This window comes from Carettochelys insculpta, chromosome 3, assembly GCF_033958435.1.
Source record: "Carettochelys insculpta isolate YL-2023 chromosome 3, ASM3395843v1, whole genome shotgun sequence".
In the NCBI taxonomy this organism is placed as follows: domain Eukaryota; kingdom Metazoa; phylum Chordata; order Testudines; family Carettochelyidae; genus Carettochelys; species Carettochelys insculpta.
Genome location: NC_134139.1, coordinates 14,088,595 through 14,115,524, shown reverse-complemented (window position 1 = coordinate 14,115,524; position 26,930 = coordinate 14,088,595). Strand labels below are relative to the sequence as shown.

Here is a 26,930-nt window from a genome sequence, read left to right as displayed (position 1 = left end):
GAATGAGATAAATTTGTTGAGTCCTTAATGCTGTCTTGGCTAAACGTCCCATAATCTACTTACTCTTCTGTCTGACTTTTGTTCCTTTTGCCAGTAATACAAGAGTGAAATAAGTGATGGGTTACAAAGATGTATTTTTCTAATGTTTTTGGCATGATTGCTTTGTATTCCGTGTTCCCCTGCTTCTGTTGTTCCGTAAGTTGCGCCCCCCCTCCCTTTTTTTTTGTATGAGTCTTTATCGCAGCAGGAAAAATAGAGCGAAAAATAAATATGACTCCATTCCTGCAAACTGAGCTGTGTGGTTAGACCCCCTGAACCTGAGTGAAGTCCAGTCAATTTCTATAAAAAGATCTGTGTGAGGGTATAAAGTTATGCCTGAATAAGTCAGCAGTCATATTCAGGGCCTTTATACAATCAAACTTATAAAACTGACAGGGGAATTGAGCTCATGTATAGTAAATGAAACTATTTATTTTTTTTGGGGGGGGCAATTGATTCCAAGTTAATTGCATCACTTTAATTCTGTAATCACAAGTTAACATTGTTTTGTATGTACAGTAGACCCTTGAAATGCGCAGTTTTGAGTTGTGTTTCAACTTGCATTAACACATTAAGTGCAACTCAAAATCCTGCTCCTCACGGACCTGCGCAGCCCTGGTTCAACTCCGACCCCCGCTCACCACCTGTGCACGGCTCCAGCTCACCCCGTGCCCTGCTCTGGCTCACAACCCCTCATGTGCGCTTCCGGCTCAAACCCCCTGCTGGCTCACCACTCAAGTATGGCTCTGGCTCAGCCCCCACTGTGCATGCAGCTCTGGGCAAAACCCCACTGTCCCCTCCCCACCATGCCCCAGTTCAAACCCTCACACGTGGTTCCAGCTCAACCCCCCCAGCCCCAGTTCAAACCCCTGTGTACAGCCCTAGTTCAAATCCTCCCAGCCCCATTTTAAAGCCGAGCATGGCTCCAGCTCAACACCTGAGCAGGACTCTGGCTCAGCACCCCTGTGCATGGCTGTAGCTCAGTTGCCCCTGCCCTGATTCAACCACCCCCGGCGCTTGCAACTCCAGCTCAGCTCCACCCCCACATCTCGCCTTGGAGCGCTAACCAACTGCCAGGCTTAACCCTCCCCAACTGCCACCCTACCACAGGACTTACCTTTTAAGGAGCGCCAAGAGTTCCTGCTGCTTATCCAGTTGCAGAACGTGCATTCCACCTGGGGGAAAACAGCTGCCCCAGACTTAAATGAAATTTGAGTTACGCGACGGTGCGTGGGAATGCAACCCTTGTTTAAATCGAGGCACTACCGTATTTGAACTATCTTATACAGTTGCTTATCCTTATTCATACACATAGTCATACTGATGACCCTGGAACTATTTGTGTGCTTAATTTTTTTAACATATACAAGTGTTTGCAGGATTGGACCATTCAGTGCTGTTTTCTCATTGAAAAAAGTGACTCTCTCAACTCCTAGCTTCGTACATTTTTTACTTTCTGCAGCTGTGTACTGTACGTGTTCTGTTGGCTTATGATCTTTACGTTTGGTATATTTGTAGATTTATCCTTCAGAGTTCGGAAAGAAGAGATTGAAAGAGGAGGAGCTGCAAGGGCCTGTAGAACTATTAAGTATTCCAGAGGAGGCAGCAGAGCAAGACTGGTATTAATTTAAATTACAAATGATTAATACTAGCAGGCCTCATTTGAAAATACCAGGCTCTTAATGCATTTTAAATATTATTACGGAAGTCTTATATTTTATCCTTTTTAATGCTTCTCCACCTTTCTTGTTTTTTGAAAGGCTGTTTTTAATTGAATCTCTCTCATTGTTGCATCATATACCATGTACACGCTAGCTCAAAATAAAAATTGCTTGAAAGACCGTTTTGACATTTTTCCACGAGTACTTAGCTGCTAACAAAAAATATTCCAGCATCATACTAGACCTATTCTTTAGTATTTAATAAAGTTTAATGTTTTTCCAGCCACTTAGCAAATAACTAAGAAATTTGTGCGATAAAGACAGTTTGTGGGAATAATAACAAAAAAATTGTTAAAAATGAAATTGTTGTTCTTACATTTTGTATGTCCATATGTGTATATTTGTTTATGCAAATAGCTTGTCAGTAAAAGAACACTGGAAAATGACATACGTGAGTTAACTTTTCACCACTAGATGGTGATATCCCATAACAATGAGTAAAGCCATAATTGACTGAGTTACAGAAAGGGGATACAATTAAACTGAAAATTCACAAGATGCACTCTATTTATGAACTGGAGAATTTTCCTAGGTTAGCAACTTTAAACTCTTAGTTAACATTCTTGGGAATTGTCACAATGGGAAACACAACAAAAGATTTGAATAGTTAATGTAAATCATACCTCTCAAAAACTTGGTTCTCTAGCAAGCACAAGAGCAGATTTTTTGCTGCCGAAGTTTGTACCTACATTATCAAGAAGAGGCTTAGCCCTTTCAAATGTTAACTAATCAGCATTACAGAAAGTATATTGTCTTGGAATGGCATCCATGTAGTTGAACTTATATCCATACCTGTCCACAGTCACACAGAAGTTAGTGGGACTTTATATAGGCATAAGATCTGATGGGTTAGGCCCATGTGTAAGTAATATATGATTTTTAAGAAGATAAGTTTGCAAATTATTTCTGAAGTTACAACTTTACATTGCATTAACAAAAGTTATTTGGGTGTTGTCTTCACTCTTGTAGGATTTACAGAGAAAAACTAAGGGATTATCAGTTCAAACGACTGAAATACTTCTATGCGGTGGTAGAATGTGATTCTCCTGAAACAGCCAATAAAATTTATGAAGAGTGTGATGGACTGGAATTTGAAAGTAGCTGTTCTTTTGTAGATCTCAGGTACAGCAAATAATGTTTTTTTAAACAAAAAAGGTAGTTTAAAAAATTGGAAGTAAGCTGCATTGTTCTTATCAAATGTTTAGCAAAAGTATACAGTATACTGGGGGGGAAAGCATGCCTTTTGGTTTTTAAAGTAAACTCTTTCATATCCAGGATTCTGTCATCCAGAACTTTCAAATAACTGGCATTTTAAGCACAAGTAAATTTTAGTTATGTTTTCCGTAAGTACAGATAAATACACTATGAGTTTACAGTGTACAATACTACTGTCAGTAAATAAAGTAATCTGCATACATTTTTGTTTCTTAATATCTAATTTTGTTTTTCTTTAGTGTTATGCATTGCTTAGTATACCTCCCTATTATACAAAATATTTTAATATTCATGAACCTCCCGATCTGGGACTGCCAAGTATGAAAGAGTTTACTGTATTTGGCTTTGTCAGAAAAAGCGAAGGGGAGATTTTATTAGCAGGTGGAAAACTTCTATGGAAAAATCTCACATTAAAGAGACTGGTTTTTGAAAGTGGTTCAAGAAACCACTGTTGCTAGATGGGCTTTTTCAGTCATCTTCTGCAGTAGGACACTAAAATAAAAACATATTACTGCTGTTTTATGTTTGTTTCCTTAACCTGAAGCACTAGGTGAATTCTTTTTATTATTGTTTTTGATGAATGAAAAATGTATAGCTGCTATTTACTTTATTCTGTAGTGTCTCTTTGTGTATAAGCATTATGATTCAAAGTCAAAAATTTTAATCAGTTCAAATCATGTATTTTAAGAAGTGGGAAGCCAAATTACAGTACTGGTTTGTCACTGGACGATTTCTTTATTTGCACAGAAAAGCATTCTGTGATTTTTGTCAATAAAAATGGTCTGTGTTAGATTCCAGTTTTGTTGAGGGCTTAAAATTGCATATGGCAGAAAAAGGGAAAGGTATCTTACGTCAGAGACACTGGGTATTGTATTTCAAAGGAAATACTTCACACACATCCTTTTTTGTGTTCTTTCTGGGATGTGAAAGTTTAATTAACAAGATCGTCTTACAGCAGAAGAACCTGTTTGAGAATCCCTAGAGCTTTTCTTTCTTTCCCACTTAACTTACAAAATTAGAAAAGTAAACATTTTTGGAGCTGCACTGGTAATTTCCATTATTGCACAGGTGTGTGCCAACAGCTATAATTAATTTGAAACCTAGTCAGCATTTTAAAATTAGGTTAAATCATTTGGCACTACAAATACACATGATGTCCCAGAACGAATAGTTATGAGTTTACAGTCATACTTTTTTTTAAATGTGCCTCAGTACTGACCATCACAATGTGGTAAACAGCAGAATTTATCTGTACACCAAGTTCAGTTTGTTGGCTAACTGAAAGGGGGAAAAATTCTCTAGTTATAAACATCTGTAACAATGGTATATAAACAGTGTTCAGAGAGATTTCTGGTTTTTAAGAAAACGACCCTTTAGGATTTCAGTTTCATATTAACTTCCAGTTTATTTTCAGTTGTCCTCAAATTTTTTCCCCTGATTTGTGATAATACTGAAAATAATCAGAGATGCTCTAGTAGATCTATCCTGAAAGAGCAAATAGTGCCTAGAAAGGTGAAGTGAGTTTCCTCTATTCTACCAAACCTATGCTCGGAATAATTAAGATGCAAAATGGAGAGACTCTGTTTCCTTAAACATTATGTTGTACATATTCTGTATTTTGATGTTCCAGGAAATATTTAGGTTTATTTTAATAATCCCACTAACACGTGACATTTTTAAATTGCTCACCTCCATTTTTTTAGTCCGTGTTGTATGTGCATGTAAATTGCTGCTGGCTAAGTGAAAAATGAATTCTAGGGTCTTTAATCTATTGTGTTTGGATGGCATGCAATGTACTTGTTGGAAGCATTCCATTTCTATGCTGGCCATGTGCAAAGCACTAAATATTAGCAATTGAGTAGTCAGTATAACTTTATTGTTCAAAAGAGCTACAATTTAATGTGGCTTGCATTTTTTTTTTTTTACATTACAGTAGACCCCTCACTTACACATAATTTGCATTCCTAGAAAACCATGCGTAAGTTGGGCCTGGGTGTGGGAGGGCCCCTGCTGCTTTCAGGTCCCCAGTCCTAACTGCACTTGGCTCCCTGCTTCCTAGGTGCAGCAGTGTGGGTCAGCTTCCTGGCCCCCCAGGAGTGGCGGGGAGTCAGGAACCAGGCGGCAGCATGGCTCCCAGCTCCCCTTCTCTTGTGGGAGCCTGGCAACTGATCTGCGCTGCTGCTGTGTGGCTCAGTTTCCTGGGTCCTGGAAGTAACGGGCAGCTGGGAGCCAGGTGCAGCAGCATGGGTCAGTTTTCTGGCTCCTGTAAGCGGAGGGGAATAAAGAGACAGGCTGCCGCCTTATTCCCCACTTGCCACAACTCACAATGTTGACTTGTGTTGTTACAAGAAACACGTAAGTTGAAATTGTGTAAGTCGGGCCTACTGTGTATAAGATACTGAGATCATAGAAATTGTGTGCGTGGTGCAAGTCACAAATATTAACTTGAGTGATATGGTTTTTATCCTTTTCCTGTATGTTGCTGTCTTTGGGTTTATACCCTTCTTACCCTGTTAAGTTCTTGTATATTAATGTGGAAGGTTTTAATTAGAGGGAGGCTAAGCCTGTAATTGTTTTTGTTCTTTTGAAACATCACAATATGTGTTTGAATAACAAGATGACATCTTGCCTTTAAGATTTATTCCAGATGATGTTGTATTTGATGATGAGCCAAAGGACATAGCCTCAGAAGTGGATGGAGCTGCATATAAACCAAAATACTTCACATCTGCTGCTATTGGAACATCAAAGGTATCTTAACAGTGTTTTTGTAACCCTTCATAATTTGTGTAGCTTTGTTTTTCTTGGTGTATGTAAGATATGTAAATAAGGAATTGGTGATGGGGAGAGAGGATCCCCGCACATACTCATTATTTTGGAGATGTAGACATCAAATAGTGTTATATGTACATGTTACAGAGGCATAGGTTGTGACTACAGTTAAAACTTGAGTTTCACACTTTAAATGGGGATTCAGTCTCATTGTTATAAATGAAGAATAGTGCCTGTCATCCCGAAATGCATTGCTCGTATAGTTTGAGGACAGAATAAAAGTTTATTATTTGAAAGTAAATGTTAATTGCACTGACCTGAGGGTGTTAAAGTGTAGCGCCACTTGCTGTTTTATCTCAAATTGTTATTTATGCAATAGCAGATTCTTCAGACTTTCTAGATAACTAAAACTCCTTGGAATCTTGAGCATATAGAGTATACCAGAAGAAACAAAATTCTATGCATAGGATATAGTTGACGGAAATAATTTTAAGTTACTTGTGATTGTTTATATAAACTTGATTTTATGGAGATGCTTGATAGCAACTCCTTCGTTAAGACTGCTTCTCAAATTCATGAAATCCTGTTTTAGATGTTGGTGACCTTTTGAAATGAAATTTTCAAATGGTCCTTTAATATTTTTTTCTTTGTAGCTTTTGTTTTCCCTTTCTGTCCTTATAATAGGAAGTGTTACAAAGTGCAACCTGAACAAGAACTTAACATACAAAAAGCAAAAGTGAAAGCTTATCTTTTTTCAGAAGGTAGATATTACGTGGGATGAAACAGATCATGAAAGAGTAGCTTCACTACAAAGAAACTTTAAAAAAGATGAACTTATTGACATGGATTTTCAAGCTTACTTGGCCTCATCTAGTGAAGAGGATGAAGAGGAAGATCAACAAGGTACTTATAATTGTTATGGTGTTGGCTTATGAGCAAGAGATACAGTGGTTTGTAACATACACTTTGTAGGTTAGTAATAAACTTCAGATATCTTTTAAAAAACTATTTTGCTGATTTCAGCTTTCATTTCCTTACGCTTGATTTATGAGAGACAATATTTTATTCAGATTTAAGTTTGTAATAGTCAGGAGCCATTATGGAGAGGGTATATTTCCTCCAAAATTAAAGTTGGCTGTTGAAAGGGCAAAACTCAAGGAGTGATTTGAATCCTGCAAAGCTTGTGAACTCAACAGATGAATAGTGTGTCTGGGGAACCAAGCAACCAGGTTGACTACAGATTTTCAGGTAGAGATGCAGAAGGGATGTAGGGGACCCTATCTTATTCCTAAAATCTCTACTGCCCTTGTATCCTTTAAGTAGGGACATTAATAGACAAAACTTTATTTAAAGCAAGATTGCTATTGTATATCTATAGTACAAAACTCTCATTCGTCTTGCAAAACAAGCAATTCTTTTTGGCAAGACTGAGCATTTACAAATAGGGAAATGAGTTCAGCATATAGAGCTGTGAATTCAGACATACTGAGATGACATCTTAAATGTATAAAATATTGGGTATTCATGAAACAACCTCTGCCCCTGAAAAACTGTCATATCCATTTAGCAGGCATATCACAATCACTTGCTTATCATAATAACCATAATACTGGTATTACATTTGCCAGACTTGCTTTCTCCTTCTCTCCTCTATGAACAGTTTAATTATTAGTGTGGTTTGAATTGGGCGTTTTGTAATCTCCGGCCTCTGTGTATATTTAGTTGAATGAAGGTAGCTGTGTGGTCTGTGTTTGGACAGTGGGGTCTGCAGTTTGTAATAAGAATACAACTAGGGTGGTAGGCAGGCCAGATTGGTTTTGGCTTTGGAATAATGGGTAGATGGGAAGTGTTTGTTTCCTGATCACAGTAGAGTTTCGAGAGGGTGGGTTCTCGCTTCCTTATATAGTAATAACCCAAGATACGTGTATTCAGTTTGCACATATCTCATATTTACATGGGGGGTGAGTGTGGGGGTGTGTAGGGAGACCCAGGAAGCTGGTTGGGCAGCACCCAGCCAATAGAGCCAGCTGCGCAGTTCCTGGCCGGGGGGGTGGGGAGACCTGCAGCCCCATGGCTGGAAGCTGCCTGGGCAGCACCTGGCTAGCAGAACCAGCTTGTGGGGTCCCCTGCTGGAGGGGGGCGGGGAGACCCTGCAGCCCTGTGGCTGGCTGTGCTCTACTTGCAGGTCCTCAGCCGCGGGGGTGGCGAGACCTGCAGTCCCACAGCTGGAAGCTGGCTGGATAGCACTTGGCTCACAGAACCAGCCTCAGAGTCCCCGGCCAGGGAGCGGGGAGACCTGCAGCCCCAGGGCTGGAGCCTTCTTCCTCCCTTTCTTCCCCCAGCCATGCTTTTAGCCTGGTTCCTGGCTTTCTGCTTGCGGGAACCAGGAAGCTGACCAGCCATGAGCCTGTCAGCTTCCCAATTCCTGCAAGTGGTGGGGAGCTGGGAAGCAAACAGCAGCTTGGTTCACAGCTCCCCTGCGCCAGTGGGACTGGGAAACTGACCAGCAGCTGGTCAGCTTTCCAGTTCCCTCAAGTGGCGGGGAGCCGGGAACCAAACAGCAGCCTGGTTCCTGGCTCCCCTCGGCTAGTGGGACTGGGAAACTGACCAGCCATGAGCTGGTCAGTTTCCCGGGCTCCACAAGCCTCTGGGAGACTGGAACCAGACTGCCCGCTGGTTCCCAGCTCCCTGTCAGTCTGGAAGTTCACATCTCCTTGTGTGAAAGTTTGAGTTTCGCGGCGGTTGCAGGAACACAACCTCTGTGTAGCTTGAAGGTTTGCCGTATAGAGGATAAGATGGAAAATATTGGGATTTTTGGTTCATAGGTGGTGAAATAGAGGATGATGTGTGTGCTGTGGATGAGCAGCGATTTAAGAGTGTATAGTCCACACTTGATTTATATTTCTAGCAAGGGTGGACAATCATTTTTTGATTGGGAGTCCATTCCGTGATTTTGGTAAATGGTTAAGGGGGTGAGCTTTTCTATGCAGGAGGTTCAGTGTCTGGGATGGAGGTTGGGTGTAGAAGGGAGCTCAGGATGGAAGGTTGCGCTGCAGGGTTTGGGATTGGATATAGGTGCAGGAGAGAAGTCTGACCTGAGGGAGAGAAAGAAGAGTGGGTGTCGGGTCTGGGAGGAAGTTGGGGTGCCATGCCAGCAGCAGGCTCTGGCCAGTGGGAGCCTGCCCCTACCCCCAAGAAAATTTCTCAGCTCCCATTGGCTAGTTTTGTGCACCGCTCCCACCTGCAGCAAAATCTCTCAGCTGCCACTGACTGCTTTCCTAACAGGAGCTGAGAGAGTTTGTTGCGGGGTGGGGCAGTTCCCAAAATGCTCCCCCCGCCCGGCAGCCATAGGGGCAGGCTGGATTCGGCCCTTGAGCCGTATTTTGCCTGCCCCAGTCTATAACGTGTAAGAGAGTTTTTGGCAGTACCGTGGAAAACATTGTGCAGAGTTAAGGTTGGTATTTATCATGATACGATAGTTCTCAAAGGTACACTTAAGAGAGGATGTGAACGACATGTATATTTCACTTTAAATCCTCTTAATTTCATATTGCATACTTTAGAATGCTTAGGCTTTTATTTAATGTAGTGGTTGTTGCTGTGAATACATGGTAGACTTTACTTACAAATAGTTTTGTTTTTCAGCATGGTAAACCCAGTGTTAACAAAAGGCGGATGGATGTTATTGATTTCTTTACAATAGAAGCTCACACTTACGACCAGCAGAATTATGAACTAGCTAGTCAACCATGCACCTCGTTTGGAACAGGAGGATACAGCAGAGGCACCTCCCCCCTCCACCAAGAAAAAAAAAAAAGGTGGGGTGGGTTGGGGAGGGACTAAGAAGTGAATACAATCCAGCACTGTATTAAATGCAATCCACTAAAAAGCTGGGGAGGGAAGCAGCATTGTTCTGTATGGTAATGTCAAAGCTGCCTTAAGTCAGTGTTCAGTTGGAAAATTTTGAAATAACCGCCATAATATTTTGTTCAGCATTACAAACATTTCAGAAGCAGGTGGCTCTTTCAAGGCTAACAGTTTTATTATGGCATAAGCTTTCATGAATTCCAGCTCACTTCGTCAGCAAAATTATCTCTAGAACATTTCAGAAATATGAACAACCTCCATTCCTGAGATATTTTTAACGCTGAGGTTCTACTGTATTTAGTGGAATGTGTCATTTTACTGGAGGGGAAAAACAGTAGTAATTTTTAGATTTGTTTTCTGTATAACTAAAAGACACAACTTAATGGCATTTTTTATTTAGCTTTATCTGACTTTTTCAAGTTAATTTACATGCACAATAACAACAACTTTTAATGTTGTTGTATGAGTGATTTATGGATTTCCAAAATATATTAGCAGCACCTATTCCCTGGATACCTTCCCTGTATTTAAAATACATAAGCATACATCTTGAATCCTTGATTGCTGAAAAAACCCTTTACTTCCCTCCTTTTAATTTCATTATGCCAGGTTGACAAACAGGAAAAAAAAAAAAGTATGGACTTTGCAGCATGTCAAGAAAGTTAACAAATCCTTAGTGTAAAGAGTAAAACAGTTTGGCTGTTTCTATACTACCACCCTCCTTCGAAGGGAGGATGGTAAGTAGGTTGTTGGGAGTTTATTAATGAAGTGTTGTGCTGCATGTGCAGCACTTCATTAAGCAAATTCTCTCTCCCCACCCCCGCAGCAACTTCAAAGTTTTAAACTCCGAAGTGCCAGCTCACGTCTAGCCACAGCTCACCTGCCAGTACTTCGAAGGGCTGGGGCAACTTCAAAGTCCCTTACTCCATTGAAGAAGTACTCAAAATGATGGGGTGATGGTGGAGGTGGACCTCCATAGTGAGTGATCCAGCACCTTAAGAGTTTCAAAAAGTTCTGTTGCTGGGGTAGAAAAACAAACAGTTTTAGCTATCATCACACTTACCAGTACATTTCCAAACTGGAAGGGTCTTGCTTGCTTCTAATTCTGTTTTTAACAGTAAGCTTTTAATAAAAGGAAATACACTGCTGTTTTTTAAACGTATTCCTGATGTTTTATCCATTCACTTGTTGGATTGAATCTCTCATGTAACTCATATTGTTATTGTGGTACTAAGCACAAGCAGAAAAAATGAACTTCAGCTGTTTGGAAATGTAAAAGTGTGATAGGGTGGAAAGAATGTTAGGCACTTTTTTAATTTATAAATTTAACTTATAAAAGTATTTTATTTATAAGTATCGTTTCTTTTGCCCCATCCGGGTCTGCTTTTATATAGAATTTTTAAATTAAATAATGTCTCCCATGGTTGTTGGCATTGCTGTCATAAAATGGTTTTCTAATGTCAATCATTTCAGTGACCTGGTATGTTGTGGCTCATACCAGAAGATCTCAGTTTTGCTCTGTATTTTCTTTTACCTGAGGTCATTTTATTCCACTCACTAAGCCTTTGTACTGTGAATCAAAATCTAACACTTAATTGCTATTTTGAACAAAACCCACAACGATCAGTTTGGTATTTTTAAGGGCATTCCAAATTAGAGACACTGTTACCCAGAGTTTTCTGAAACCATAGGTATGGTAAAGCTTTGTTTTTCAGGTGTTTTCCAGTACTCAAATCAATGCAGGGGGACAGCTCCGCCATCTGATAAGTGATTGATATGCCCAAGAGTGCCTTGACCAAAAATACTTGTTTTAGTGAGTCTAAAGCACACATCTAAAATACTCCGGGTATAGTTACCCAATGTCTGAATTGGTGTTGAGTTGTCAGCAGCAGGTTTCTGGTGGTCAACCCTTACTCATAGCTAGTGGGGAGTTGGATGTCTGTCTTTTAATGCATTGAGACATCTTTGTGAATTTCTCCAAATTTAACACCCTAATTAATCTCTTTATGCATTGCTTAAAACAAAGCACATAACTCATAGTAACCTGTACTGGTTTAACAGTTTTTCTAGCATCAGCAAATAGTTTATAATTTTCTTATCAGCAAACAAACTCCCAGCAAAAACAATAATAAATTGATATCATTGTCATAAATATGCAGATCCAAGGTCATCTATCCACACTCCCTTCCATTTTCATGAATTTGTAACTTTATCCTTATTAGCACCGTTGTAGTTCTTTAGGCTATATCTATACTAGATCAAGAGAGTCGACCACAGATACGCAATTCTAGCTATGCTAATTGCATAGCTAAAATAGACTTATCTGCACTCAGCTAACTTGTCAGCCTATACAGGGAAAGCTTCTCCTGTCAACCCTCCTTGCTTCTCTTGGGGAGTATAAGGGTTGAGTGCGACTACTAAGAGCTTGATTTCGTGTGTTTGGAATAAATGTGCCAAGTCAAACCCTGAAAGTTTGGAATAAATGTGCCAAGTCAAACCCTCAAAACTCTGAGTAGGTTGACCTTCGTGGTAGTGTAGATAAGCCCTTAGGCAAGGTGAAACTATTGTTGACTCTGTATGGGATTCTCTCTTTAGTTAATGTAGTTGGGTACACACAATGGCTGTGGTTACATCAACTCCAGTTCTTTTGTACAGCTTGTGTAGTTAATTTCTTAGTTTTGTTTTATAATACCATGCTTATGACAAGAAGATACTCTCTTCTCCTATGATACTTCTGCTTAATTCCTTCAAACAAATTAATAGACCAACACAAGGTACTGTAGAAAGAAGTTAGAATGAGTCCAATTTTACCAGTCTCTGTGGAAAGGCCAGTGACTGTAGCAGGGATCTGCACAGGGAGTGGAATCTGCTGCAGTATTCATGTCTCATATAATTTGAGATAAGGGATCTGATTTGTGCTTTAACATCAGTGACTGATGTACACAAATATAGATGATATTTATCTGCAGCACTGAAGAGTGAACACAACTTTTTTAATCTACAATTTTGAATTGATGTTTATATTTAAAAAATAAGATGCAGACAATTTTCCTTTTCTCACTATTTCTAGCTTGACAGTCCTTACGGATCAATTAACTGTCTTATCCTTAAATTTGAGAGCAATATTTAAATTATATTTTTTACTTTTAAAATACTGAATTTATAATTGTGGTTTCATCATAAATTGAATTACAAATATACCCTGAACATCTTTTCAGTGAACATTTGCAAAAGAAAGTGTACACACATTTGTCTGTATTTACACTTTTTCCTTCAATACTAGTTAGGTATAAATAAATACAACTGTATGATGATACACACGGACTTGAATTAATGTGTAGTTTAACAGTGTGTATTTCTGAACTGTATAAAACAGGAAGTTATGTAGGTTGGCTCCCTATCTCTGTGTGTATGAGGCTCTGTCTACACTTGCCCCCTTCTTTGAAGGGGGCATGGTAATCAGCCTGATGGGAGAATACTAATGAAGTGCTGTGATAAATGTGCAGCACATCATTAGCCTAATTAGCCCAGCAGCAACGTCGAAGTGTCAGATTTCGAAGTGCTAGCATGCTGTGTAGCCACAGGCATTTCGGTGAATAATTCTGGGGAGTAAAGGCACTTCCAAGTACTGCGAGCACTTTGATCTGCCTGCGGCTACATGGCATGCCGGCACCTAGAAGTTTGACACTTTGAAGTTGCTGTGGGGAGAATTAGCCTAATGAAGTGCTGCATATTCATCACGGCACTTTATTAGTAGTCTACGCTCAGGCTGCTTACCATGCCCCCTTTGAAGTAGGGGGCAAGTGTAGCCATAGCCCTCGGGTTGCTCCCAGGCATACACAGTACATAGCGCTGTTGTTTCTGCTGCTTTAACATGTTGTAGCATGGGTTCAAGTTCAGTTATTTTGGCATGCTGCCACTATCTTCTAGAGGAAAAGAAAGCGAGGGGAATTAATAGTTTGTAAATCAGCTAAACATAAATGGCATGACATGGGGCAAAGGCATGATACTTTTCTAGACTGAGTTTCCCTGCGAAATTAGGGGCTTAAGGCAAGCAATAGAAGCATTAGAGCTTTGCCAAAAAAAAAAAACCCAAACCAGAACACTTTTACTGGAATTTTTATAATGAAAATTGTTAGCCTAAATACAAGGTTTGCTACTAACTCCTCTGGCTCTGAAAGAAAGAGGCCGGGGGCCAACATTTTGAATCAAGTGGTGTTCAGGGCTCACTGCCATAGGGCTCTGACCCTTCCATCTTTGGCTATGCCCTTTCTGGGGACACAGGGCTGGGCCTCACTCAGATCTTGCCCCAGGGCCTGCAGTGGCTGTCAGCCCCGCTGCCTACTAGTTTAGCCTAATCTAATTGCTGTAGAGGAGGAGGCAGAGTCAGTCCATAACAAAAATATTTTTCACTGTTCCCTTGTAAGGCGGGCTGTGATCATATGTATTTAGGGGTTTGTGTTCCAATGTTTTATAAACCCTTTTAAATATTGAGATATTGCCTACTTATTAGGAACTGGGTTAGGACCATTAATGCCCATGAAATACATTTTATTATTGTGACTTTTCAAGTTTTTTTTTTTTTCTGGTTTTGTATTTTCCATTTAAAAATGTAATTCCATCTTCCATTCCCTATTTTCCATTTAAAAATGTAATTCCATCTTCATGGTTTTTCATCCAAATTGTTTGATACATTGACAACACTTAGGTACCCTTCCTATAACTGCACAAAATATTGAGAATTGGATTATAATGGGAAAAGCTGTTGGTGGTAGAACAATCGAATCATTTAAACAAAGCAGCAGCACATTTTAAATCACATTTGGAAATACCTCTTGGCAATATGACAAAACTAATGCTGCTGAACAGTAATCTAAGAAGTCCACAAGAAGCATGGGTGCATTAGGTGTGTGAGAGTGTACTGTGATGGGGTCCATGGGGTGCAACCTGGACTATGGGAATGCTGAGCCCTCCAAATCCACCAGACTGGACTGTTCCTTGTGCTGTGATACCGTAAAGTTACAGGTGTCTGACGGACACTGCACTTAGGCAGGCATCTAGTGGGAGGGACACACGCAGCTGAGTTACACAGATGACCTCCTGGCCACTCATGAGCCTTGAATAGAAAAGTTTCAGACAGTTCCCCCCAGTTCCTGCCCCCATCCCAGAACTGTACTTTAGTTTCGCGGTGGTCTCAAACCTGACTCCAGTGTAAGCTCATTTCTTCGTTTGCCATTCAGACAAAGTGACAGTGGGCGTGCAACAGCTCAAGTAAAATCCACTTCAGCCAAAACCACATTGTTTTACGTTTTACCTGAAAAAGATTTATTAAGTACAGATAGTTAGTGTTTGTTTTTTTGTTTTGGGTTTTTTTTTTTAAGTGGTTGTGAGTAGCAGGCATAGAGATTGAGGTTGGCTACATAAGACACAAAAATTAATATCTAGTCTAAATTCTGTTTTCACAGAGTAAGCAAGTTTTGAATCAAATAGTTTTTAACACCTGCACATGAGTACACAGAGTGGACCCCCTTCCAGCATTGGACCAAGCTCACATTCCAAGTCTTTTGCTTCCACTGACAGATGTTGAGATGGTAGGGGAAGGAATGCAGAGGAATCAAGTGACGATGTCACTGCTACTCTTTTATAGTATCCTCCAGATGCTAGAAAGTTTATTGCTGTGTAAGGGTTAATCTGCCCACATGACATACACACTTTTCTGAGAAGTGTCTGGGATAGCGGATTCTTTTCTTGATGGTCCATTAACATCTGTTTGGTCCTCCTTGGTTGCTGCTGAAAGGTTGGCTGTAGGGATCTCCCAGCATGTTTCAGCAATACACAAAGCAATATTTAGTAACTTCTCATACAACAGTAGTATGTCCAAGTCAACAGGATATTAATGTTTAGTAGATCCAGACTTTTAAAATGATCCCTCTCAAAGCATACTTTGAACAAAACATATGACAGTTGTCAATATGGAGGATCTAGGCTAGAGTGCTTGTTTGATATACAGAATATCACAAGGGAGTGTGTGTGTTTTGGGGGAATGTAGGGCAATGTATCAGCATGTCTCTTTAAGCAGACTTGTTCAGACAGCTGCTTGCAGCAACTACTCCTCAGCCAGAAGCTGGTGCACAGACAGTTGTCCTGGAATCATAGAATACTAGAATTAGAAAGAGATCATCAAGTCCAGTCCCCTACTCTCATGGCAGGACAAAGCATCATCTAGATCATCCCTGACAGGTGTTTGTCTGTTTTGCTCTTAAAAATCTGTAGTGATGGAGATTTCACAATCTCCTTAGATAATTTATTCCAGTTATTAACTACCCTTAGAGTTAGGAAGTTTTTCCTAATGTCCAACCTAAGCCTCCCTTGCTGCAATTTCACTCAAGCACCATCTGCATCATCCCTGTTAGATATTCACCTAACCTGTTTTTAAATGTCTCCAATGATGGGGACTCTGTAACCACCCTAGGCATTTTATTCCTGAAATGTGATGCCCAGAACATGACACAATACTCCACATGAGGCCTAATCAGCACAGATTAGAGCAGAGCAGCACAGCAGAGACCAGGTACGCTGTTGGAGGAACGGGGACATTGCAACATCTGCTTACCCCACCCCGGCTCTGTGCAGGACAGAAGTCTCCAGATCAGTTTGACCCTAAGTCGGGCTGCATTTAGGTTAGCCGTGAAGCCCATCTTTGCTGCTGCTGTGGTCCTAGTACTTGGGAGGGCGGGATTCCACATTAATGTTTTGCTCCTGTGGTTCGGTCTGAGTTCTTATTCAGGTGGATTTCATAAGGCCCTCATTAAATTATTTCACTTTAGACACTTCAGATGGGAAGTGAGGTCAAGTGCAGTACAGGCAAATATTTTGTGTGTTACATGCCAAAAAAATTGCAAACATAGTATTTTCAACAGATGGAGTGATATAGGGCAGAGAGAGCTGTCATGAGATTCCTGTTGCATTTTGGCAGTCACTGGAAGGCTTGTATTTTCTTTACAGTAATGTTTGTTCTGCTTATATAATCTGAGAGTCAATTTCTGATGTCAGAATTGGCAGCTAATTGTTGAAAATTGTTAACACAAGTACATTGAACTGAATGGGTCATCAGTAATTTACAGATAGTCTTTCATAGAAACAAAAAATACAGCAGCATTTTTCAAGCTCACAAAACTATTTTTGGGAATTTTTCTTTGTGGTTTTTTTGTATTTGTCAGCTGAGAATTGAAGCCAACAAACTTTATTTTTCAGATAGCACTCTGCTGGAATGCAGTCAGCTGCTTCTGAATCTAACCACTCAGGATCTGTGTAGTAAAGTTCTTAACACTTTGTATGGAGTTCTGAATTTCTGTCTGTCAGAATTTGAACCATTCTGCTGCATTAAGTGTCCCATAACTCTTCAGTTGTGTCTGGTAAATTTCTGTGATGTTGCCTATGATATCCATGAAAGTTGCTGAATTTTCCAGATGTTGTCCGAACAAAGGGAAGTGTTTTAATTTTCCATGATCAAAGTTTTGGATGTTTCCAGCTTCTTTTAATAAGTTTTGGTGTCAAATGTGATGTTTTCTGTCATTCTGAATCTTGAAATTTTACATTTGGCTTGTGAGTTTGTTGAGTGAGGCTAGAAAAAGGTATTGAGTCACTCAGCTCTTGCTAGTTTCATGATAATATAGTCCATTGTGATCTAAGACCAAACTGACTTCTTCCAACTTTTCCATGATTCCAAGAATATGGCCTTTATTTAATCAGCTGACAGTGCTATAAATAAGCAGTCCTACATTTTGAGGCTCTACTTCTGAATGTTTAACTTACGCAGTTAAGACTCTTTAAAAGGATAGAATTCACAATTTGAATCAGTGTTCTGGAACTATTTAAAACATAGCATAAGATTGGTCAGACCAAAGGTCCTTCAGGTTCAGTGTCCCATCTTCCAACACTAGTCAGTGCAAGTGCCCCAGAATTAATGATTGTCAAGGTTATCATTAAGACTGTGTCTACACTTACATTCCTCTTTTGAAAGAGGTATGCAAAAGAGGTAAAATGCAAATGAGGTGCAGATTTGCATATCTGGCACCTCATGTGCATATTATTTCAAAATAGCTTCTTTCAAAAGAAGAAGACCAGTGGAGACACTGCTCTTTGGACAGTAAACCCCATCTTCAAAAGAATCCTTCTTCCCGTTTAAAAAAAAAAAAAAGCGAAGAAGTATTCTTTTGAAGATGGGGTTTACGTTCCAAAGAGCAGTGTCTCCACTGGTGGTCTTCTTTCAAAAGAAGCTATTTTGAAATAATATGCAAATGAGGTGCCAGATATGCAAATCTGCACCTCATTTGCATTTTCTCATTTGCATGCCTCTTTGTAAGAGGAATGCAAGTGTAGACACAGCCTAAGTGATTCATGCTGTTGCCCATTCCCAGTTTCTGACAAACAGAAGCTAGGGATGTGGGACATAGGTCCATCAATGGCTATTAGCCAGGATGGTCAGGAACAATCTTTCATGAATTTATCTAGCTCTTTTTTTTTAATCCTGTTAAAATCCTGGTCTTCGTAACATCTTCTGGCAAGGAGTTGCATGGGTTGACTGAGCATTGCAAGAAGACATGCTTCCTTTTTGTTTTAAACCTTCTGCCTATTAATTTCATTTGGTGACTGCTAGTTCTTGAATTATTGGAAAAAGTAAATAACTTTTCCTTGTTTACATTCTCCACACCAGTTATGATTTTATAGACCTCTATCCTATCCTCCCTTAATCTTTTCTTTTCTAACCTGAAAAGTCCTAATCTTACTCATTTCTCCTCTATGGAAGCTCTTCCTTACCCATAGTCTTTTCTCTTGCCCTTTTCTGAAATTTTCCAGTGCCAAGATATCTTTTTTTAAATGAAGCAACCACATCTACATGGAATATTCAAGACATGGGTGTACCAGGGGTTTACACAGAGTCAATAAGAGTTTCTCCGTCTTGTGAATTATTAAAAAGGGATAGACAATAACATTAACTTTGCATTTTTGACTGATTCTTTGCATTGAGTGGAAATTTTCAGAGAGCTGTCGACAATGACTCCATCATCTCCTCTTGAGTAATGATAGTTAATTTAGGCCCCATCATTTTGTTTGTTCCAATGTGCATTACTTTGTATTTATCAGCATTAAAATTCATCTGCTATTTTGTTGCCCAGTCGCCTAGTTTTGTGAGATTCTTTGGAAGCTCTTCAAAGTTTGCTTTGCACTTAACTGTCTTGAGCAGTTTACTGTCATCTGCACGTTTTGCCACTTCACTGTTTACCCCTTTGTCCAGATGATTTTTTGAATATGTTGAATAGGATCGGTCCCGCTATGGGCCCTACAGAACACCATTAGATGCCTCTCTGTTCTGAAAACTGACCATTTTGTTCTTATCCTTTGTTTCCTTTCTTTTAACCAGTTGTCAGTCCATGTGAGGACCTTCCCTCTTATCCCATGACAGCTAACTTTTCTTAAGAGCCTTTGGTGAGGGACCTTGCCAAAGGCTTTCGGGAAATCTAAGTACTTTGTGACATTCCTGTCTATATTAATAGATGAATCCGTTGTTCAGTTTTCTTTTTGCCACACATTTCACACAATAATGGCCAATCACGCTAAAGAATTTACATAGGCACTGTCATCTAAACAAATTCAAGCCATGTCTGCAGTTATTGGGGATCCATGCTGCTATAATCGATGCAGGGGGCTTGACTTAGCAGGTCTAGCGAAGAATGGTTAAGTTGACCGCATAGCACTTTATGGTTGACTCCAGTATTCCACCAGAACAAGACGAGTAAGGCAAGTTGATGGGAGAGGGTCTGCTGTCAAGGTAGTGTGTTGTAGATTCTATAGAAAGTCAACTTGAGCTACATAGCTGAACTAGTGTGATCTTGGTTGATTTACCCTGGTAGTATAGACACAGCCTCAGAACATACCCGGAAGTTATGTAGTCAGATTTTCAAATGCTTACTTATTTTCATTCATGTAACTTTTGTCTTGGTGTGCAAGGCAATTATTTGTTTCACTTTTGGACTAAAAATCTTTGTACAAACTATTGACACAAGAACTGTCTCCTTTAATCATCATTGGAACGTGTTTTGCAATGTGCAATTTAGCAAGACACTTGAAAGCTAACAGGAAGACCATTTACGTCTGAACAGGCTTCACGCACGTATTCAACTGATTCTGGCCTGCCCATGTCTTTTGTCAAATGTTCTTTTCTAAGGAAATTAAGATTCTTACAGATGGTTGGTTGAAAGTGATGTTGAGCACTGACTGTTTTCAGCAGCCATGCACTCATAGCAAAGAAAAAAAAATTCTTTGCTATTTATAAGTGGAAAGTCCCTTCCATTGCCATGAGCATTTAATTTTGCCTTTCAACAAAAGCAAAACAATTAGTATCCAATCCAATGTCGAATTTTAAAGTCTAAAAGTCTGCTTTCATTAGCTGAGCTGAGCACTGGAAGAAAACTAACTCATGAGTGACTCACAGAAAGGCTGTGTTTACACAGGCACAAATCTTCGAAATGGCCATATTTTGAAGATTACTAATGAGGTGCTGAATTGAATATTCAGCACCTCATTAACATTAGGACGCTTCTGGCTGCGGCGCTTCGAAAGCACCACTTTTGAAAGCGCACGGCTGCACGGGGGACCTTTTCGAAAGGGCCCACACCTTTCAAAATCCCCTTATTCCTGGGGATTTCAAAAGGTGTGGGCCCTTACAAAAAGGTTCCCTGTGTAGCCGTGCCGAGCCACGTGCTTTCGAAAGCAGCGCTTTCGAAGCACTGCAGCCGGAAGCGTCCTAATGCTAATGAAGCGCTGAATGTTCAGTTCATCGCCTCATTAGTAATCTTTGAAATGGCCACTAGCATGGCCATTTCAACAATTTGTGCCCATGTAGACACACCCAAACAGGCCTAGTGCCAAAAATCAGTAACTAATGCCCTATACAATTTCAGGTTAGGCTCTCTGGCCATGAGTACGCTTTCTCTTTCAATGTGGTAGATTTGGAAGCATAGGGAGAATGCACAGGAAAGAATCTCTGTTGCCCCTGAAATCTGGGTTCCAGGCATGTGCACAAGAATTTCCTTTCCTTTCTAAGCAGACCTCTCTCTCTTGGCCCCTTTCCCAAAGGAACTGTCCTTTTACCATTAGGCGGATCCGCAGAGATCAGTTTCTATCTACTCTTAGACAAAGTGAAAGGTGGCAGCCAAGTTAGTGGTCTGCTTTGTCTGCAGTCTTCCCAGCCAGGCAGTGACACTTCTTGGTGTGAACCGTAGAAGAGCAGAGCTACAGCATGAGTTTCACAATCTCTAGGCGTAAAGAGCTGCTGCATCACTATTCCCAGTGTATCAACCCTACCTTTTGAGTAATGGGCAGCAGTGATCCTGCTCTGCCACAGTTGATCGTGCCACCCATCTGGTTTGCCTCTGCAGGGAAGTACAACTGAAACTCACTTCAGAAGTGACTGCAGCATTTTAAAAATGTCCTGGATGTCTAATATCTCATGAGGAAGTGAGTTTTACCCACAAAAGCTCATAACCTAATAAAATCGTGAGTCTCTACATTGCCATAAGACTTCTTGTTACCCTACATAGGGGTTTCAAAAAAATCATAAATTCAATTTATAACTCTTTTGGTACATTCCACATACAGTAAAACCCCTATTTGTGCGACTTCAACTTGTGCGTTACTTGGATTAATGCGAGTCAAAATTCTGAGTGGCGGGGAGCCAGGAAGCAAGCAGCTCCTGGCTCTCTTCTGCTTGCAGGAGCCAGGAAACTGGCCAGCACTGCTCCACGAGTCATTTTCCTGGTGTCCAGGAGAGGCGGGGAGCCGGGAACCAGGCAGCAGCTTGGCACCTGGCTCCACTCTGCTTCTGGCTCCCCTCTGCTTGCAGGAGCTGGGAAACTGACCAGTGCTCCTGTGCTAGCCAGTTTCCCGGCTCCCCCGACTTTGCACAAACTACGACTTACACATGGTTGCCCGGGATCACAACCTACGCGCAAGTTGGAGCTTTACTGAACAAAATAACCTCCTACAATACCATTACAATACTTATATTCATCCAGCAATCACAACTAACGCTTATTGCACAATTCGTTCCAGCATTCAGTTGACTAGAGTGTGCATACTGAGATAAGAGAAAGCCAGCTGCTAAAAAGCGGTACCCAGTGCCATATAAGATTTCAAGGAAAGATTCTCTGAGAGCAGAGTGCCACATCTGGATTAAGTAACAGTGACACCACAATGTGCAGCTTGAAGCAGCATAACAAGGGAAATGTGGCATATCACAATACAGCATTTGGATATGGGGAAAGGCTCACTTCAGACCAATAAAAGGAGGTGAAAGCTCTAGAATTTATATATCAGTATCATGTCACTTATTTCCTCTTTTTGCTGATTTATATCAACATGTCAGGCAAAATAGGTACATTGCTTTTGGCTATCTGACTTGTCAGTGTCTTGAAGTTCTTGATGCAGTGAATTGAGTACAGAACTATTTGCTAAGAACTCCTTCCTGATTTCCACTTCTCTCTCCCCTGTGTAGCTTGGGATGTGTCCTTTAAAATTGAGGACAGAAGTAAAAGTCAAGAAAGTAGGCATTAGAAGTTGAACCTCTCTAGTCTAGCACCCTCAGGTCCTGACTGACGCTGAGCAGTACACCAGACCGCAGGAGGTCAATGTTGTCTGGTAACATTACCAATGCTTCCACTGCTTACTGGGCTCATAGAAGACATTTGTGTTAAAATAGAACTAAACAACTGTACAGAACAGTGAGAGCCAGGACTAGTGGCTGTAAACAAATTTTATGAGACTGTGGAAAACTTGGACACAGCCATGATAAGTGGTCCTCTGGTTAACTAAAATCATGCCAGACCATGGATGTTGCTGGGCAAGAGAGTGCTAGACTAAAGAGGTTCAACCTGTAGTATTTATATGCCTTATGGGGATGTTGTGTACAGTTAGCTTTTATACTGCATGTTACTTTTTCAAAGTGTTTTGACAATATTGTGTTGATTTTTATTCAGTAATATGTTGTGGTGGTTTCAGAAGCTATTTACCTACAATATGAATGAAGTACTCTATGCTGTATCATTTGTTCCTTCTGTCATCCACTTTCCCCAGTCCTCTTGGTTTTTCTTATTTGATCTTTTAAAGCAATTGATTCACAGTGATGAGATGGGTTTTCCAGACTCTTCTAACAGAAATCATTTGCTTGTCTTAGCTGTGTTGCATTCAAATATTCATTCATAATATCCTGAGATTTTTCCACAATAGCTTTAGTTTTGTCTTTTTTTTTTTTTTTTGTTTAAAGGTGGTGATGTAGACCATGAAGCAGAAGATGACAAGCCCAAGAAAAGCCAAAAGGATGATGAAGAGCAAATTGCCAAATACAGAGAACTCTTGCAGAGTATCCAAGAAAAAGAGAAGAAACGTGAGGAAAATGATGTGGAAATGGAGATTAAATGGGTTCCAGGTAATTTTTCTGGCACTTCAGTTGGTTTCGGGTGTTTTCCCCTTTTCTCACTCTGGTATGCTCTTGTCCAGCAACAGCTTGGTTTGGCATGACCATGGATGTTGCAGCAACAGAAAGTCCTGGGGCTGGGGAGGGACGTGCATCAGCAGGGGAGGGTCTGGAGCCAGAGAAGTGTCCGGCAGCCTGGCCTGGGCCAAAGCTGAAGCCCCCAGTGGCCCTGCTGTAGCACAGAGCCCTCACGGGAGTCTGAGTCCTTGCTGGAGCACCCACAATGGAAGGAAGAGTGAAGCTGGGGACCAGAAGCCAGTGGGCCCTGGTGACTGGGGAGCCAGTAGTGAGTGCTGGGGCTCCGTTGTCTGGGGAATTGGCCAGGCAGCAGTGGTGCTGTGAAGCCAGCAGAGAACTGCAGGCCGGGAGCCAGCTGGGGATCTGCGTGGTTGTGAAGCTGCAGGCTGGGGAGCTGCCACTGGGCCAGGAGGGTCTGGGAAGCTGTGGGGCTGAGAAGCTGCAAGCCGGGGAGCCAGCTGGGGAGCTACACAGTCAGAGCGGCCAGAGAACCATGGAGATGGGGAGCCTGCGGGAAGTCTGGAAAGTTGTTGGGGCTCCTGGCCAGGAGGGAGACACTGAGGGCATGGACCACCCCTGGTCTAGTAAAATCCCTTGTCTGGGACTGCTCCGGTCCCAAGGGTTTTGGATCGGGGAGGTGCAACCTGCGTAGAATGAAGTGTGGGATTTATAACATTAAAAATCCAGATAGAAAAATGTAAGTAAATAATGACGGAGCACAATTTCTTGACTATAATGTTTTGTCTGTTTGTACCACTTGCCAGTTCTGTGTGTTTGCTGCTTCATTTTTATTGCAGATTTTTCTTGAATAGTTTTTGTGTACATTGAACTCCATCTAGTTGACACATTTGAAAATGAAAACTGTGCTCTTTTCCCATATTCTAGAATTTTGGAAGAATAAAAATATCTTGTTTGCTATAATGCTGATATTTTTCCCTTTGAGTATCCATTATTTTGCTAATATGTACTGTTTTATCTAATTTATTTGTCTATTGTTGATTTCATAACTTTTGAAGCTGGCTGAAGGATGAGGAAATACTCAGAATTCTCAGCTACATTTCTATTAGCGTGGTTGGAATGTTTCACCAAAATTATGCTTCTGTGTAGGTTTTATTGAGGTTGCTCATCTTTCATGTTCAAGTTGATTGCTGTAGTTGGGATTCAGTTTTTGAACCCAGTTATTCTATATTTTTTTTTACTTGCATAAAATTAACGTATTAAAAACACACATTACTAGGAGAATAGGGCCCCTACCAATAATATATTTATAGTACTGCTTCAAAATATAAATACTTTCACACGTGCCGAGAATTTAAATTAGCAGACTGATATAAATAATTGAGTTTATACAGGCAGCTGTGTATTGTTCGTCTTCCCGTGCACTAATCCTTCTGTATAGCACTTATCTTTTGCAGTAGGAATTGCTGAAAGTGAATAGTGTAGAGGACTTTTAAAATAAATGGCTGTGTCTTTTAAACATTTTGTTTCTGCCAATGTCTTTGGATCAGAGACAACTACTTCTAAATTTAATGGCATTTACCTGAAGACAAATCTTAGATTGTTTTGGAGGTGAAGGATCTCATTTTTTCTGGAGGGATTTGTTATGAATAATTTGTTACACAGGTCACCCTCCTGCAGGCTCATGGATGCCACATGCCAATTTGAAGACTAAGAACGAATGAAAAGTGTTCAGATTACTGTATTGCTATATACATGAAATACACAGTGTATGTGGAAATAACTAGTGTTTTATTGCAGTGTCATGTGACAAATACATCCTGTACCAACACAAATAAGGTATGGGATTTGCAGCTGGACACAGCCAGCTTTTCTATACATGAAAATATATGTGTTTTAGAGAATCTCTGCAGAGGTAAAAAAAGAGCTTTGTTTTTGTGAAGTAGAAAAACTAATTCTAGTCCTGGAAGGGCTTGCAGCATAGGGACTTCCAGGCAGTGTTATTTTTATAAATCAAAAAGGTTTTTTTAACTTTTTTACAGGAGGTTATTTTTAATTCAGACCCTAAAACTTTTGAGTGGGTTGGAGGGTTGATTGTTTGAGAACTTAAAGCAATAATGGTGTCTGGGCCCCTTTATGTGCAGATTTCTCATCTGCTGCCTATGTCCTCCTTTGTACTGCTATACTGAACCTCTCTCAGAAGTGGAGAATTAATTTACATGTGTAAGATAATTGCATGTTGTGGTGTAAAGGTTTTATTAGCATAAGTTTGTATGTTTTGCATTACTCACAAATTACATACATATTATATTGTACTAATGAGTCTGATTACATGCATGTAGTATAACCATATCTCATCCATTAGTGTAGCATTATGCATCTAGTACATAACTTGTCCAGACTATTTACATTTGTCAATATCACACTTCAAGGCATCTGGAAATTTTCTTTTATATAGAAGGTTACTGAAGTTAATGATGTTATGAAAGAGGCCTGCAACCATATATGAAAATTTATCCGTATTTCCTAAAACGTTTAAGGATAGCAAGTCATAAAGTGGAAAAATGATAACTCTAGCATTACTGAACCTGGGAAAGGAGTTTTCATATGGCTGTTCTATACCTAGAAGAAACTGCACTTCAGTCTTAAAATGCTGCCCCAAACATGTTGAGTACAAATCTTTCATGTTTCTTAGATGGTCACCTCCTGTATCTCCTACTGACAAATGGTGCTCTCCTCTGACAAATATCATCTATGCCACACACATTTTAGTGGCACAGATAGCTCAGTGGTTTGAACATTGGCCCACTAAACCTAGGGTTGTGAGCTCAATCCTTGTGGAGGCCATTTAGGGATTGGGGAAAATAGATGCTGGGGGTGGTGCTTGGTCCTGCCAAGAGGGCAGGGGACTGGACAAGATGACCTCATGAGGTCCCTTCCAGTTCTAGGAGATGTGCGTGTAGATGCGTTGCCAAAAGTTGTACAGTGCAGATAAAGCCCTAATTGATGATGTGTCAGAATAGAATCCATCTCCCTCTTCATAGTTACATTAGTGCAGAAATAGTAATTACCAAATTTCTTTTTGTAACTCAGATAGTCCAATGTGAGTTTGAACACACTCTGGAATCACTTCTGTTTAATAAGAGCAATCTTTGTTACATTACTTTTTAGCCCATAATCTAAATTAATTTCCTGAGAGAATTTTTCTGGAGTATGAAGCACTAAGTGCATTATTAGTAAATTTCTGCTTTTGAAAGCCTGAGTTGTTAACTACAAAAAATGTCCACGTATTTGATATTTCAATTACTCTGGTGTAAATTCTCCCTACATTTACCTTTTAAACTGTCCATCACAACCTACGGTTATTTGAGGTGAAGGGCTTACTGGCTCAGCTAATCATCATGTTATAATTCCGCTATCCACAGAGTGTCAGTATGTACGTGCATGGCTGAGAATGAACAGCATTTGTGCAAGTCTGACTTCAGGTGTCTCATATGGGGCACTCAGAAAATGAGGAACACAGTTAGTGGTCAGTTGCAACAGTTTTCGTTTACAAGACTTGCCTGGCACTACAGGTATAGAAACCAGTTCTCCAACAGGCGTTTAGCCGCTTTAGCCATAAGGCCATCTTTTTTTCTTCATTCAGTCGCTTGCTTTATTCACTGCACATCTTCCAGCTTTTGTAACAAATGAAGTAGGGATCCTGTTGATGACAGTCTCATTTGCTATATAACCCTGATTTATACTCTTGAGTACTAGCCATCCCGTGCACCGAATGATTCAAAAATCCTGTTTTTATTAGTTAC

At 40.3% G+C, this 26,930-nt stretch overlaps 1 protein-coding gene across 1 annotated transcript in view; it reads left to right on the top strand.

The window, feature by feature from the left end:
• The window catches only part of ESF1 (ESF1 nucleolar pre-rRNA processing protein), a 68,570-nt gene that overhangs the window by 14,239 nt on the left and 27,401 nt on the right, over positions 1-26,930 (top strand). Inside the window, exons 5-9 of the mRNA XM_074989368.1 lie at positions 1,558-1,658; positions 2,730-2,882; positions 5,612-5,726; positions 6,506-6,650; positions 22,939-23,100. Coding sequence (XP_074845469.1) covers positions 1,558-1,658; positions 2,730-2,882; positions 5,612-5,726; positions 6,506-6,650; positions 22,939-23,100 — 676 coding nt within the window. The remainder of the gene's footprint in view (positions 1-1,557; positions 1,659-2,729; positions 2,883-5,611; positions 5,727-6,505; positions 6,651-22,938; positions 23,101-26,930) is intronic.